The sequence below is a fragment of the Primulina eburnea genome, chromosome 10 (genome assembly GCF_022965805.1).
Source record: "Primulina eburnea isolate SZY01 chromosome 10, ASM2296580v1, whole genome shotgun sequence".
Lineage (NCBI taxonomy): Eukaryota > Viridiplantae > Streptophyta > Magnoliopsida > Lamiales > Gesneriaceae > Primulina > Primulina eburnea.
In genome coordinates, this window is record NC_133110.1 from 1,113,651 (window position 1) to 1,129,921 (window position 16,271).

At 35.9% G+C, this 16,271-nt stretch overlaps 1 protein-coding gene, 1 long non-coding RNA gene and 1 pseudogene across 4 annotated transcripts; 1 reads left to right on the forward strand and 2 right to left on the reverse strand.

Annotated features, from left to right (window-relative positions):
• Positions 1-95: 95 nt before the first annotated feature.
• On the forward strand, positions 96-7,597 carry LOC140842282 (cysteine-tryptophan domain-containing zinc finger protein 3-like). 3 transcript variants are annotated; one of them, XM_073210048.1, is made up of 13 exons: positions 96-645; positions 1,105-1,177; positions 1,281-1,411; positions 1,541-1,909; positions 1,995-3,085; positions 3,392-3,804; positions 3,934-5,387; positions 5,466-5,623; positions 5,828-5,988; positions 6,314-6,474; positions 6,601-7,106; positions 7,189-7,267; positions 7,360-7,597. In XM_073210048.1, the coding sequence occupies exons 1-11, from the start codon at positions 550-552 to the stop codon at positions 6,784-6,786; spliced, it is 4,293 nt and encodes a 1,430-aa protein (XP_073066149.1). In that variant the 5' UTR covers positions 96-549; the 3' UTR covers positions 6,787-7,106; positions 7,189-7,267; positions 7,360-7,597. The 3 variants fall into 3 exon arrangements, with proteins under 3 accessions (XP_073066149.1, XP_073066150.1, XP_073066151.1); XM_073210049.1 differs by having other exon boundaries at positions 3,392-3,717; positions 6,601-7,267; XM_073210050.1 differs by having other exon boundaries at positions 535-645; positions 6,601-7,267.
• Positions 7,434-7,935, reverse strand: LOC140842283 (uncharacterized). The gene is made up of 2 exons (XR_012120386.1): positions 7,782-7,935; positions 7,434-7,615 (listed from the first exon to the last, which is right to left on the reverse strand). It is a non-coding gene; the product is annotated as an uncharacterized lncRNA (long non-coding RNA).
• Positions 7,936-8,535: 600 nt separating this feature from the next.
• LOC140842284 (cullin-1-like) lies at positions 8,536-15,329 on the reverse strand (annotated as a pseudogene).
• Positions 15,330-16,271: the final 942 nt, after the last annotated feature.

The window sequence follows — 16,271 nt, forward strand, 5'->3', positions numbered from 1 at the left end:
TATGATGTGAAATTTACATTCCTAGTTAGGGGAAAAAATGTTTATCAAATAAATAAATAAAAATATTAAATAAAAGAAAATTCGAGGCTGCTGGGCACCATAACCAAGGTCTTTCCTCTCTCTCGTCTCTCTCTCCATAATTTCTCTCTCCCTTTACTTCTTCTGCTAATCGGATTTAGCTTCAGAGATCGCGTGACACGATCCATTTCCACGATCCTAAACTAAATAAAGCTCTCGAATTTTGAGAAGATTCTCAGTGTTGTACTTTTTTTCCCTGAGTGTCGCAATCTTTTGATATACGCCTCTGTAAATTATTGGAAGCTTGTCCTGATAGGTGAAGATATATCGGAGTGTAAATCTGATTAGGAAGATCACTTGGTGGGTTTTTCCGGCTCTTCGATTTTGTGAAATGGGTCGTTGAAAGTTTCGGAGAAAAGTAAAAGGAGAGAAAAAAAATTCTTTATTGGGGATATTTAATATTTAATACTTCTTTTGATATTTGTGTGGGAAGCAGAGATGGGAGGAAGGGGTTAGCGTTAGGGGTTTGAGATGGAAGAGACTGAGGTTGAAGAAGGTGAAGCTCTTTCTTATCATGGTCAGGATGAAGATTCCACCATTGACCCAGATATTACTCTCTCTTACATTGTAAGCACATTAAATTTCCTTCTCTTTGCATCTTTATTTTGTGCTGTGCTGTAATTATTCTGTCTGTAATGTTATGTTAATTGCAGTTATGTAGTAAGGCTGAATTGTACCTTGTTTTTAGTTGTGAGTCATCTCTGTTGCTCTCTGATTGCTGATACGTGCTATATTGGTAATTTTTCTACCTGGTGTGTAGTTATTTTGGTTTTGATCACATTTTAAAGCTGAATTTATTGCTGGTTTAAATAGTTAAAGATGGTGGTCAGTGTTCTTTATCTTGAATTGATGCATGCTCAGCTATTCTCGTTAAGAGACTAACATGGGAGTTGGTGCATGGGGCTGTCTACTTTCCATCTTTTTAGCAAAGATCGATAGAATACATTTATTTATGGGATTAGAACACATGTTTATAGTAGAAATAGAATGCAGCTCTAATATTTCTTAGTTTGCGCTCTTTTGAAGGGAGATAAACTTGAAAGTGTTTTGGGCCATTTCCAGAAAGATTTTGAGGGTGGTGTTTCAGCTGAGAATTTGGGTAAGTTCGAGAAAGAATGTGGCTGATCACATAAAGTCAGTGCAAGGTGAATGTGGGTTCAGAATATGATGTTTACTGATCAGAAATTCAAATTCTTAAACAGGGGCAAAATTTGGAGGATATGGTTCATTTTTACCTACTTATCAGCGGTCTCCATCTTGGTCCCGCACAAAAATTCCACCGAAAGTTAGTAGTTATGATACTCCCATATCCCCAAGAAAGCTATGGACAGAGGTAGATACTTGTAGATCTTAATCTACATACTTTTCTGTTTGCTATCTTCAACTCCAAAATAGAACTAGAGTTTCTGTTCAACATGATATCCAGGTTCACTTGAGCTATTTGACTTGTTCTCTGATTTAGGATCAGAGACAAAACTCATTAGCTTCATCAAGCTCTCCGCCAACAGCAAGATTACCTGTTGCTTCAGGAAAGACCGTGTCAATTGAAAATTCGTTGAAGGGCTTACCATCCAGACATGTTGACGAATCAGGTTCTAAATATGGAGTCATCAAGAAATCTGTCAATCCTTCTGACCAGAAAACTCTGAAGGTTCGGATCAAAGTTGGATCTGATAATTTGTCGACACAAAAGAATACTGAAATCTACAGTGGACTCGGTCTTATGGTCTCTCCATCCTCTTCATTGGATGACAGTCAGGAAGCAACTGTTCAGAAGCTGAGTGCTAACCATTTGGATGTGCCAGAGAAATCTCCTACTAGTATTCTTCAGGTATCTGTAAATCATTGTCTCATTTTTTGGGATTATCATGGCCTTTAGCTTTCTTAAACTTCACATTTCTGCTCTGTTGGATCAGATAATGGCATCCTTCTCCGCGGTTCACCTTTTATCCCCTCTATCAGAAGATCTGATTTGTTTGATCGAAAGAAGAAAGATTGGTGGTGATAATGAATCTGAATTCATGGACAAGGCTCACATAGAAACTTCTGGGATGCTAGTAAATGGATCTCTTTCTGGTAGGAGTGATCAGAACGACTCATTACACTGTGATGACATGGTTTCTAAAGCTTTTAAACTTCCACTTATATCAAATTCACAATATACCATTGCTGATGCTGCAAAAGATATGTGTACGACTGTGACACTTGTTCCTTTAAATGATTCAAAATCTGGATTGAAGGGAGAAGCTGGTAGAGATATTATTAAGAAAAATTTGGACAGTGAATCTTCCCCAGAAATTGGCAGGATCGAGAAATTGGGTGAAAGACTGGGTTCATCAGGCAAGAATTCAGAAAATAAAAAAGAAATTTTTAGCTCTCAGAAGAATGTTCTCAAAGAAGAAAATTCTCATGCTTCGGATCAATCTGATTCAAATGTCTCCAAGGGAAGAAATGAGCCTAGTGTTGGACCTTCTGATCTTCCGAAGAAATTTGTGGGAGCGCACATACAAAAAGATCGGCGAATGGTTGATTCTTCTTTGATTTCTAAAAGTGGAAAGAACTCTCATGCTAACCCTCTTGTATCCAAAAATGATTCACGAGATCTTCAAAAGGAACCTGAAAAATTTCGGGAGATGCATCTTAAGGAATTTTTTGGAGACTTTGAATTTGACGAAGAAGATGATGAATCGACTTCAAGGGACATGCACTCTAGAAGGCCAAAGGATCCTCAACTTTTGAAGAAAAGAAATTCGAGTGAATATATCAACACATCAAAAGAGAAATCTAATGATAAAAGTGCTGAAAGGCCTAATCCAACAGAAAATCATCATAGATTGCCTTCTCTTGTGGCACCACCTCCAACATCTGAAACTCAAACAGGAGTGGCTCCTATTGTTAAGGAAGACTGGGTCTTTTGTGATAAGTGTAAAAAATGGAGACTCCTTCCCCTGGGTACAAATCCTAAAAGTCTTCCTGAGAAATGGCTTTGTAGGATGCTTACGTGGCTGTAAGTTTCATCATTGTTAGAGTTTATGTTGTTACCTTGATCATCATCTATCATATATAAATATGTATATATATATCTTATTCACATGATTTCTAGTTATTAGTGTGACTGGTTTAGATGAGTGAAATTTTTTATGTTTTATATCCAAATTTATCTGTCTAATGACAAATCAACTAACAAAGCCTAATGCCTTTGATGGTCAAGTTTTGTATGATTCCTTGTTAGCCTAACTGTGGTGAAACTTCATCGACCTCGATTTCTGTTTGTTTTAGTTCTTCAATAAAAATTGTTCTGCCACTACCGTAGGCCTGGAATGAACCGTTGTAGCATACCTGAGGAGGAAACTACCAGTGCTTTAAGAGCTCTGTACCAACCTGCCGCTGATTCAATTCGGGCCTCTTATTCTGAGAGGCAGCACAACCAACTTCACAATTCTATTTCTGCTACAGTCAGCATACCATTGGTTGATGCTGGGTGTCCTGTTCGAGAGTTCCAAAATATTGCTGACCTCGATGAAACAACGGGGCAGAAGAAAAAACATAGGGCAGATCATTCATCAAGTTTATTTGATATTGATGGTTCCACTCACTCTGCGAACTCACGGAAGAACCTCCCATCATCTTCCAAAAATGGTACATCAAACATAGAAAATCATTCTCCTCTAGATAGCTCATTTCTGAGTAATGTAAAAGAATCACTTGTCAATTATTCTAAAACAGGTATTGTGATACGCCAATTTCCTAAATTAACTATCAAATTTTATTTTAGCTTCATTATTTAGCTTCATGTGTTTTTATCTGGTATTTTAAAGCTTTTTCTAAATCTATTTTTCACACACATACACGCAGGTACAAATCTGAAGATAAATAAGCTAGAGTTTGACGCAGATGATGCTAGGGAATCTAAAAGAATGAAGGCGGAAGCACATTTTAATAATGGAAAGTGGTGTTCTGAAAATGGCGGGTCCTTAAATGCAGGCACTATATTGGCCAATGGTTTGTCAAATAAATCATCGAGGCACAAGGATACAAGGGGAAACATGAAGAAGGATACAGGTTTGAACCAAGAAATAATAGTTCCAGATAATGGTTCTATACACTCGAGAAAATTTGATAACAAGGACTCTGTTCGAAAAAGGAAAGGTAAGGATGACCGTGGTTCTCAAAGTTGCCATCAAAATTCTGGTGATTTTGTTGATGGATGGGAGAGTGACCAGCTGGAAAGAAAAAAAGCTAGAGCTTCCAAGTCTGGAGGAAATGGCTCGAGTGGAAGCAAATCCAGAGCAGGAACCGACGAGAAGGGCAGGACTATAGATAAGCAGAATAACAATCAGTGTTTGAGCAATACTCAGGTAGAAGATTGTTTGAAAAATGATAGGGGTTTAGTACATCCATCTGTTGCCGCCAATTCAAGCTCTTCCAAGGTATCTGGCTCACATAAAAACAAAAACAATGCCCAGGAAGTTAAAGGTTCTCCAGTCGAATCAATTTCTTCATCTCCTTTGAGACCTTATAATGCTGATAAGGTCCCTTCAACGAGAGAGAAGCTCTTTGAAAAAGATGATTTTAAGGATCCTTACTCTTCCACCGTAGTGAGTCCAAAACGGATTTCAGGTGGTGAAGATGGAGAAAATGTTCGAAAAGAGATGATGAAAAAAGATGTTAGTTGCACTATCGATAATAGCGTATCGAACATGAAGAAGTCAGAAAAGGCGTCTTCACATTCGAAAGACAAAAGTCATACTTCTGTATCTGATATGGATAAAGAGAAAATCAAGGAAAAGACCAAGAGTAGAAAAAACAAGTCTGACCATAGGTCTGGTACTGCCTCTGAGATTGACAAGTTTGTTTGCAAGAACGATACTGGTGGAGGAACATTAAGCGAGAGCAGTAAAGTATTGGATCAGTCAAAGTTTGGAGGTCACGATGGCCAATATGTCATCGAAAGCCAAGATAAAAAACGTAATCTGGAGGAGAAACTACTCAAGAGAAGTAACCTGCCTGAAGCAAATGGAAATGGGATATCACAGTCTCTTCCACCCTTAGGGAGAGTTGAGACTGAAACAGTTGCTAGTCTCCAACCTGTCACTGGATCTCAGAAAGAAAATGGTGTAAAAAATCAGTGTAAAAAAACTGAAAAGCAAAATGATCGACCTATTAATTTAAGACATCCCACTCCAAATTCCCACAAGGCTCAGGATGTTGAAGCCTCAAGTCCTGTTCGAAAGGAGTCCTCCAGTCATGGTGCTAACTATGCTTTAAAAGAGGCCAAGGACCTCAAACACTTGGCTGACCGCTTCAAGGTTTGTTCATCTCATATTGATTCTGACATAGGTATTGAGTTGTTTCTAGCTCTTCAAAACACGGGTTTGTTTTCACAGAATTCTGGATCAACTGAAAGCAATGGACTTTACTTTCAAGCCGCCCTCAAATTTCTCCATGGAGCGTCTCTGTTGGAAACTGGAAGCAGTGAAGGCTCTAAGCATAATGAGATGATGCACTCAATGCATATATACAGTAGCACTGCGAAGCTCTGCGAGTGAGTTTTTACTACAGTGGTTAGACCTTTATGGTGTTCTAATGCATGGTTATTTAGAAAGCGTTAATAAATTCCGGTCTTTAAGATAGTAACCTGATCTAAAGCATGTACTTTTGATACTTCCGATAATCGCTGGTTTCTTGTAGGGAAATTTGGTTCATCCATAGCATTTCTTCTTTGTATTAACTAAATAATTATTTGTAGGTTTTGTGCCCATGAATTTGAAAAGTCAAAAGACATGGCTGCTACTGCATTGGCTTATAAATGCATGGAGGTTGCTTATATGCGAGTAATTTATTATTCACATTCCAGTGCAAATAGGGACAGGAATGAGTTGCAAACTGCTCTGCAAATGGTTGCTCCAGGTATTAATCCATTTTAATTGAAAAAACTCACCATTAGTGGAGGTCATTTTGATTCAACTCGTAATACTTTTGACACTGCCTCGGTCATTTTTGTTATTTCTTTCTCAGTAAACAGTAATACTATCTCCTCTTATCCAAAGCCAAATCCAGATAATGACTATTATTATTACTCTCTTGTTCCTCGAATTCTTTTCTTAATGAATGGATGTGACATAAGCATGTTTCACCGAGCAGATGTAAAGTTAACTGTTGTTAGCTGATATAAACGAGAAGAACTTCTACCTTCCTAATTGCAGTTTTTGTCTGTTTCATAATTACCATTCAGGTGAATCTCCTTTCTCCTCCACCTCTGACGTTGACAACATGAACCAAGCAACTACAGACAAGGGCAACGTGCTAGCCAAAGTTGTAGGTTCTCCTCAAGTTTCTGGAAGCAATACTATCACTTCTCGAAATCGTTCTGGTTTCATCCGGCTTCTAAATTTTGTAAGTGGCAGTTACATCTTCAATGTGTGCTTGCAAATTAGCCTATTGCACTATATCATCATTCAATCCCGATACTTGTTTTTTAGATTGTAGTTTGTGTAAGCTATTGTGTTTGTATTCCTTTAGGCACAAGATGTTAACTTTGCAATGGAAGCCTCAAGGAAATCAAGAAACGCTTTCACAGCTGCTATATCAAAACTTGGAGAAACGGACATCTGTTCTCTCAAAACAGCACTCGATTTCAACTTCCAAGATATAGAGGGTTTATTGCGTCTTGTTCGAGTTTCAATGGAAGCGATCAATCATCGTTGAACTGCCTATTATGTTTCTAAAGCACCCATCTTGAATCTTTCCCTTTCATAGTTTTCTTCTGGTATATGAGGAAGAAAATTGGAGAGGCCTCTCGCTTTTCGAATTCCATGTTGAATCAAGGCTCCTAAAAGATCATGCTCGTAGTAGTGTCATTTATCTTTTGATAAAGAAGACGAACGGCCTCCATTTTTTATCAAGTCGGGTTAATGATATTGATAATGCCTTAAATGAGTTCATACTGGGTGATGCGAGAACAATAGAAAGATTATCTTGAGCTGGTAAAAGTCGCCAAGTTTAGGTTCCAATGTTCATTACCAGGGGTTGGTGATTCTGTCCCCCCACTTGTCTACAAATTCAATCTTAAGAGGACTTATGGTTGAGGCTTCTGTAAACCCTTTGCAGGTGCATGATAAGAAAAGTTGATCCTGCTGACCGCACTAGATTCAGCAGATTTATTCCAGAAAAGTGGACTATATGACAGGTTAATTTTCTTTCAATATTATGTTCTTGTGCTAATAGAATTTGCTCGCTTTTCTTTTGGCTCTTATACTGTTGCGATTAAATGTTCTGCAGGTCTGCTCATAATGGTTCCACTCTAGTTGTTCACAGATTTTGCCTTGTATTCATCTGGACGTTTAGAATAAATTATGGAAACGTGTATGGTTCAGTTTAAGAAATAAAATGGTGAAAGGATTATGAACGATGATTCCTCCAGCGGATGTACGTGTAAATTTGATATTGCGTTGATTTTTTAAGCAATAAGGGCTGCCTGAAGCTTTTAGTCTTGTTGTCAGTCTCTTTTTTCGCCAATATTGATAATCAGCCCATGCTCTGCATTTGGCAAGGTATATTTAGTTATAATGTTCATATTTTCTAGCCGCAGACAGTTTAAAAATTGCTTACATTTTGGATTCTTGTTGTGTAGCATGTCTGCTGTCGAGTTTTTCATGTTTTATCTTTCCTCTCCCGTAGCCTTTTGGTGCTAATGAGATGACTATTTGTGCAGGTAATCGGCAAGTGGGAAGCATCCCAATAATAAGATATGACCAAATTATTCCAGCCCCGTCTCTCGTTTATTAGGGCAAAAAGATTTTCTCCATCCTAATGTAGTTGTCCGTATATATATACATATACTTCCCTTCGAAGATGTAGTAATAGTCTTCTTTCTCAAGAAGTTAGGTAGGACCTACAAACATCTAATTTCTTGAATTTGTGTAATTCTACAGACTTGGTTCTAAATATTATGTCTTGCTTACACGTAACATATATATTTTTTCAGATTTTTTGATAATCTAATTTAGTTATAATAATTACCTCTAAAATGATAGCGTAATCATTATTAATAGATAGAGAAATGAAATTTACATATCAAATGCGAGGTTGAAGTGGGAAAAGGTTTGGATATGGTCTATTTACACATCAAATGTGATGAGCCAAAATTGATGAAAGCTTGTACCAAAAATAGTCATTCATATTTGTTAAAATTTTGTGTAAAAAATATAAATATTATTTTAAACTGGAATCATATCGAATTAGTTTTCAGCTTCGGGGAACCATCAGTTTCAGAATCGCGGTATCTACGAGTGCCAAAAACCAATTAAAGCAGAAGTTGTAGCCTCAGTTTCCATGGCATTTTAAACAACAAATCACGATTCACATGTATTACTCGGTGATTTATCCATATTATCAAAGGCATAAAAGGATCGGACCAAACATCGAACATTGGCTAAAAAGATTGTGAATATATTGTACGGTCTAAGAATTCACGACGATCACTTTTACTCTGCCAAAGGTGGTGGCCAAAAAAAAAAATACACAGCTCTCCCAAAGCAGAGTTCAAAGTAGATATGCCTACTCTAATTCTGGTATACTAATATATGACAATGTTGTATTGGTGACGAGATGCGTCGGAAACGACCAAAATCGACTTCAAACCAAGGACAATTAAACAGCAATACCACTTTATCTGTCAATCTAAATCAAGATCAGGCCAAGTACTTGAACAAGTTGGGGTTCTCTTTGTCCCTCTCCAGGTAGTCTCGAGTTATGAGATCTTCAATTCGCTTCTTAATCGCCTTAAAATCAGGCTGCAACATAAACAGTGTTAATACTAAATCCAACTTCTACACAAGGAATCAGGAGGTCAATAGAAGCAAGATTTAGAACGATATATAAAAATCAAACCTATACCTCATTTGTTTCATATTCCAAAGATGACCTAGGAGTCGAGATCACCGAAAAAGGTGGAAAAAAGAACTTCTAAGATCATACCTTAAACATGCGGCTCAAGTGTTCGACACACTCCAGGACTAGATGTTGATGCCCCAAAACTTTACGACTTTTCATTATGCGCACAATTGAGGCATCAATTGCATAGCGCCTATCCTTGTCAACATCTTCAACAACCTTTTTTCTTTCGTCCACAGGGGGAAGAGGAATCTGAAACTCCAAAATGGGAATACAGTTCATGACGTAGATAAAGATACTGTGATAGACTAAAGAGAAGACAAAACAAACTGCTAACCCTGATCTTTCTCATCCTGTCAGTGAACTTCGAATTGAATGTGAAATAATCATTAGGCGAAACAGTTTTATAATTTGGTTCCTTGTTTAAGATCTTGTACTTTGCACATGAAAGCGACTGAAGCAATCTAACCAAATCATCATCAGCCAAATTTAACTGAGTCGAGATGTCACCATAACTCAGCCTATCTGCAGAATTGAATAGCAGTAGTACAGCAGCCTAAAAAAAACGAAAATATAGCATTCCAGATCAATTATCCAGCTTTGTTACTCCATGAGCCCCCTTTTTTTCAGGGGTTTTTCCAAAGGGGGATGGATTGGTAACTTGGGCAGAATTTTGATAAATAATTAACCTGGTATGTTCCCACGATTAGTTCAATTGGTTTCTGCTCAAACCTTGCATTTATGTTGCAGGTTCCCAAAGAATAAATCCATGTCAATTTCCTGTGTTTTGTTTTGGTTTGATAGAACTCCTTGAAAACCTCAACACACTTTACCTGAAACAAAAGTTGCTCAAATAAGGATCATTCATGAGTTATCCAAACCAAAACAACACGGTTAAATAGGTGGGAAGAAAGGGAATTCGTTAAAAGGGAAAGGATCACACCATCTCTGCAGGAAGAGACAGATCTGAAGATTTGTAACTTGGCCAAAATCCAGTCGTAAGAACAGTGACAGTCAAATCTATCCCAGGATTGGTAGCTTGGTTGTTGCCAATATATTCTTGGAAGTGGTTCTGGTTTTCCTTTGCGAGCGTCAAATCAGTAACCTGAAAGTAAAAAACTCAAATTTTAAGTCACAATTGTATGCGTGATATCTGAAGGAAGTAACAAAGCTCGATTACCATTCCCTCCATCTTTGAAGTGAACTGACCACCACACTGCTGTTTTAACTTTGTTAAAATAAGCCTCTCATGATCATCATTAGCACTCTTGTCAAAAAGCAGCCGACGAGAGAGCTTCTTCCTACAAAAAAGGCAATGCAATTGACAAAAATATGAACATTAAATGATAAAAACTCCAGTAATGCGAAAAATGCAAGTAGAGCATGGTGTCACCGGTAGAACTCAGCAAAGAGGTCCTTATCGCTAATATAGACCAGGAGCTTGACCACCTATGAAAAGGTGCAATAAGGCATTTCTTTATAAGAAATTTTTTTATATGAATGTTTAACTTTAACGGAAATAATGTTACCTTGTCTAGTGTTTCCTCAATGGCTTCATCACTTAGTTTTTCACTCCCACCTTTCTTAAGAATATTGTCACAGTATGCCGCCAGTAGCTCAGCACTTGAGACGCCAGTGACAACTTTATTGCAGAAAACCTCAAAAGCTTCCTTGAGAGACTGCATAATCAACAACAAATTCAGTAGTAAATCACAGAAATGAATGTAATCGATCTTCTACATCGAAAACAAAATTATAATTCTATGCTTCCAACTTAAACCTTGTGAAACAGGGTGTTATTGGAGAAACAATCCTTTACGTATGCAAAATACTTATCATGAAGCTCAATTACTTTCCTCACAAATGCCTGCGAAGGTAAACAAAAAGTTACACCTTCCTAAAACAAATAAACTACAGCATGATCGCCATAGACGAAACATTTACCTGCTCTTGTGTTCCACCAGCATTTTCTGACTGTAAAAAGCAGGTATAGTTCCCATTACAACATATGCATGATAAAAAAAATAGATTAGTTTGAAAATAACACTGAATCAAATTGTAAACATTTAGGTAAGAAGTAAGACATTATTGATTATTAAACCAAGCATGGCAAACACAATTGTAGAGCATAGAACAACAATCTCACATAACAATCTTCATTTTACCACATTATACAAGGTAAATAGGCACAAGATCATTCACAGAACCTTGATTTGTCCAAATGTGCTTACTTCACATAAAAATTAAAAATACGATGCCTAAGAAACTTTGAATGTCAAATATAAACCATCAGCGTACCGACCTTATTGCTAGCAGCTTCTTCAGCCTGCTGAACCAAAACCATGCCTTCGGAGGTAACATGCTGCACCAAGCAAATATCATACGTACTAGGGGATCAGGAATCGACGATAAATACCAACAGGTAATTCAGAACTATCTAAATACCACATACCTGCTTGAACATATTGCCAACAGGTTCCAATCCCTTCGGAATTTTGTGAAAGAGCCTATACATCCTAGAAAGATCATCTACCTGTACCCATCAAGAAGGCAAAGAGTGCAACAGTCAAATTTCTCTTTAAAGACAATTACACGGAGAATTTCTTCAACTAATTGACAAAAGCTAAAACACCTTGTCATCTCTGAGTAAAGCACGACATCCAGAATGTTCTTTTTCCAATAATTGGTTGGTGTATACAACCAACAATTCATTTTGTACTTTCTACATCACACAGTGAGCACATATGAGAACCAGTATGACGTGGATTAGACAAATTTTTAAACCAACAACAATAATGCATCACTTCCACAAACTTGTTCACCTAAAAACTAACGAGTAAAGCTAAAATGCACATCGAACTTGGAATCGATTAAACATCACAAATGAGACTATATTTCCGGTTTTCAGCCATCTAACTCTCATCAGAGTCCATTTTCGCCAAAAGATTAGAACAAACATCCAGTCCATACAAGTCGACTATGTCAACCTCAGCCCAATGCAAGATCAAAACATTTGAATCAACCGAAAACAACAGAGCTGAAGTACCAACAAACTTGGATAGTCCGGAATGGATTTTAAGAAACTCAGCCAACTAATAGTAGGCCACAATCAGCTCAATTATTTTTATTTCAAGTTCAAGTTCCAATTTTAATTTAAACATTAGGTAATTATTCATTATTATGAACTTAGAAGTAAAACACAATATATAACATCAATTCCTCATATAAACCAACTATTCTCGAATACAACTAGGAAGATTGCAGGTTTGAGGAATTCAGATCATGAGTCCAGTTTTCTATGCTTTACACGCTAGCTACGTTGCTTGTATGGATACGGGTACGGGTATCGTATCGAATACGATACGGCAAAGTTTGAAAATATAAGACATGATACGATTAAAATACGACAATTATTAACAATATATAAATATTATATATACGTATAATTAGTATTAAAAATAAAAAATTGTAGACATATATATATATATATATAAATTTAATATTAAAAATTAACAATGGTAGAGATATAAATATTTATATAAATATATTGTAGAAATATATATAAATATTTATGAAAATGTATACAATGTACATCTTCAATGTGATTTAAAAAGAAAAAGTCATTTTTTTTGCCGAAACGTATAAGAAAAACGTGTCCGCGGTGTGTCATCGCTTTGTCCAAAACGTATCCGACTGATCAATCTTAAAAAAGTCAACGTCGCGGATTTTGTCGTACGTGACACGCGTATCCGCATGTCGTATCCGTGTCCGATACTTCAGAAATTTTTTTAAGGTGTCTGCTACATAGCACGCTATACCTAGAAATTTTAACTATAAAATAAAATAAAACACCAACCTCCAAAAGTTTTGTCTCACTGCTTGAATGCAAATAATGAGAGACCCGGTCCTTTTCCTTTCGCAAGCACTCCTCTGCCTGTTGTTAATCCATTGAAATAGGTTTTATAAACTAAAACAGTAATTTACCCCAGTAAGGTAAAGTAAGTTGCAAATTATAATTACCTTCAACATGTAATCAGGACAAGAATCGTCCACAATCCAGTTTGACGCTTTTCAAGAATAGTAAGCAGCGGTATCATTAAGCATGGCATCTTCAAAGTTTTTCTGATAGTAATCCATCTTCCCCATCCCAATCTCCACAAATATATCAAGTATGTTCTTCAGCAAAGCCCTGTCAATCTGTTCTCCTTCACGTTCTTGATCAATCTGCCATTTAAAAAAAATTATAAACCTTGAACAACATTCAGAGTAAGATATATTGCTTGTTAAAGAAAAATCCTTGCCAAGGTAATGACTGCATCTCTGGCTTTGTATCTCAACTCGAGGTACACCTATCATCGATATTCAAACAGCGAATCAGCAGATGCAAAGATATTGATAAAAATATCAGGTCAGGCATAAAAATGATGGTGCATGTGGTCAAACAATGAAAAAGAAATCCAGACATCACTGTATAAAAAGAGGTGAGACAACAGATTGCAACCAACCAGATCTCGAAAGCAGGCCAGCCCAACTTCTTTCAGGGAAGGAAGTGACCTTCGGGCTATAAAATATCGATCAAGATAGTAAAAGAAACGTGATAGCCACCTGACCATTACTTTATGATTTGTCCATCTATTTACAAGCTCCCTCAGCATGAACTCATCGTGCTTTTCTCTCAAAGATGGCAGGACCTGGTAGAGAAAGATTGACCCATAACGTACCAATAATTTCAGTTCCAAAAAATGACATCTCAATGTAAGGAAGATATTAAGATATTCCACTCATAAATAATATAACAGGGTACGTAAAATCAAAGGTGAACGAATGTTGTTGAATTCATCTATATTCCATGCTGAACAATGAAACTTAATTATTCTAAAATATAATCAAGATCAAGTTGGCACCAAAACTTTTATAACTGAATAGATTCCAGTCTAGAGCTCTAAAAAGCAGAAAGTTAAACCCTAAAAATAATGTACTCAATGACTATCATCCTAAAGTGCAAAATTTTCTAATAGATTGCTGGTATTATAACGAAGATCAAATAGTAACTAAAGAACTTCAGATTCCTTACAGCTGAAGGAATATACGCATCAAAAGATTCTTTGTACTTCTCATAGAGCTGCTGAGAATAATCATGAGGAGGCTTCTGGGTGCACATATTGTATATGGTACTGTGCTTCATGTCAAGGATAGTAACAAATTAACTAAAGTTGAATAAATAACTTGGTTTTTCACTTGCAATACACAGAAGCACGAATAACACCACACAAACTGTGCCAACCAAACAAATTAGATGGATAGATAATATCGCGGTAAACTCTCTCTTTTTGAAAGTAAACAAATTTATTTAGACTTCCCTGTACTGGGAAAGGAGAATATAAGGTTATACCGTTATAATTAACTTCGTGGAGAAGGAAAAAAATTGAATCAAAACATTCTTCCTGTTACCGAGAAATAGGATATGTGTAATGCATCATGTATTCTTCTTAATATAAGGTCATGCCGATATAATTAACTTTGTGGAAAAGGGGAAAAGAACTAAATCAAAACATTCTTCTTGTCACAGAGAAATAGGATACGTGTAATGCATCATGTATTCTTCTGAACTAAACTGTGTTTCAGAATGGCCTTCTAAAATCTTCTTCAATTTTGTAATGCCTTCTTGCATGAAATTCCATCCTTCATCCAACTCAATAATTTTCGTCTGATTCATTCCGTCTTTATTGAAAACCTTTCTACAATCAACAGCAATAGATATAACAGTCACGTCCACGATAACAACCAAAAATAGCAGTCTTCCTTCTACGAAGGTGAGAAGCCAAGTGCAACACACACAACGCTAATCACGAAAAACAATCTAAACCCTAATTCAAACAATGGCCCCCGAATAGAAACTCCAAGTTCGATCAAGTCCACTGCTGATCAAGAAAATAAATCAACGATCTCGAGCCATAAAAACCTCCCCTCCCCCAACCCCCCAAAAAAAAAAACTAATAATAAAAACCATAATTCAAAAGAAATAAGAAATATTCTCCCAAGTTAAACGGCAAATGTATCACTTGCAACAATACAAAGTTCCACAAAACCTTAACCATAACTCTTGCTTCCATTAAATACCAAGAATCGCATAACATGAGGAAAAAAAACTATCTCAAAAAAAATTATAGCATATATGTATACAAACCAAATATCTAGCATGCCCACGAAAGTGAAGTACTAGGTTTCCCGGCTACAAGGAATCGGGGACCAAGAAGACGATGAGCCAAGGTCCGCCAATTGCAAAATGGCGGTGGTGGCGTTTGAAAGAGTAAATTGTTCCCAGAAATAGCTTTTTTATACACAATCTTACTCGGAGAATCGATTTGTGGTCTTATAGATTTTACTATTTATTATAAGCACTTTTAAAGAGTTTATTTATTTATATTTATATTTGGAAAAAAAATCTTATAAGATTTTTAATAATATATCAAACACATATCTCTTGGTGAGTCATATAAAACTTCCTTTATCATATATTATAATATTAAAAAACAAAATAAGTTACCAAAACATGTGTCATACTAATTTATATTGAGAAGATCTCTTGTGAAACGGTCTCACGAATCTTTATCTGTGAAACGGGTCAACTCTGCCGATATTCACAATAAAAAATAATACTCTTAGCATAAAAAATAATATTTTTCATGAATGACTCAAATAAGATATCTGTCTCACAAAATACGACACATGAAACCGTCTCACACAAATTTTTGTCATTTATATATATATATATATATATATATATATATATATATATATATATATATGTAATAGTTATGTGTCTATCAATAAAATGATAATCACCCATTGAAGATATAATTTTGATATGTTTCATCACATCTAATAGATAAATACTATTTTATTCTTGAGATGATATTCTCTTATTGAAAATATAATTTTGATATGTTTTATCACATTTGATTAATAAATATCATTTTATCCGTGGAGACATAAATAACATGGTTGTTAACGAATAATATGAAATTAAAAAAAATGTAATTGTGCCTGTCAAACAAAACTGTCTCTACTTTATTACTTTTTAAAAACAAATAAACACAAAAACTTATTTCTAATTCTCCCAAACAAGACCATAAAAAATTTATAATTTCTAAGGAGAAAATGAACTAAAAGCATAAAATGGATTTTTCACTTCCGACTTTCGATCATTTTAGGAAATAACTCCTTTTTTAAAAATGCGTTTATAACTAGGGTTTCCCCATTTAAATATATCTCAAATTAAAAAAAGAAAGGACAAA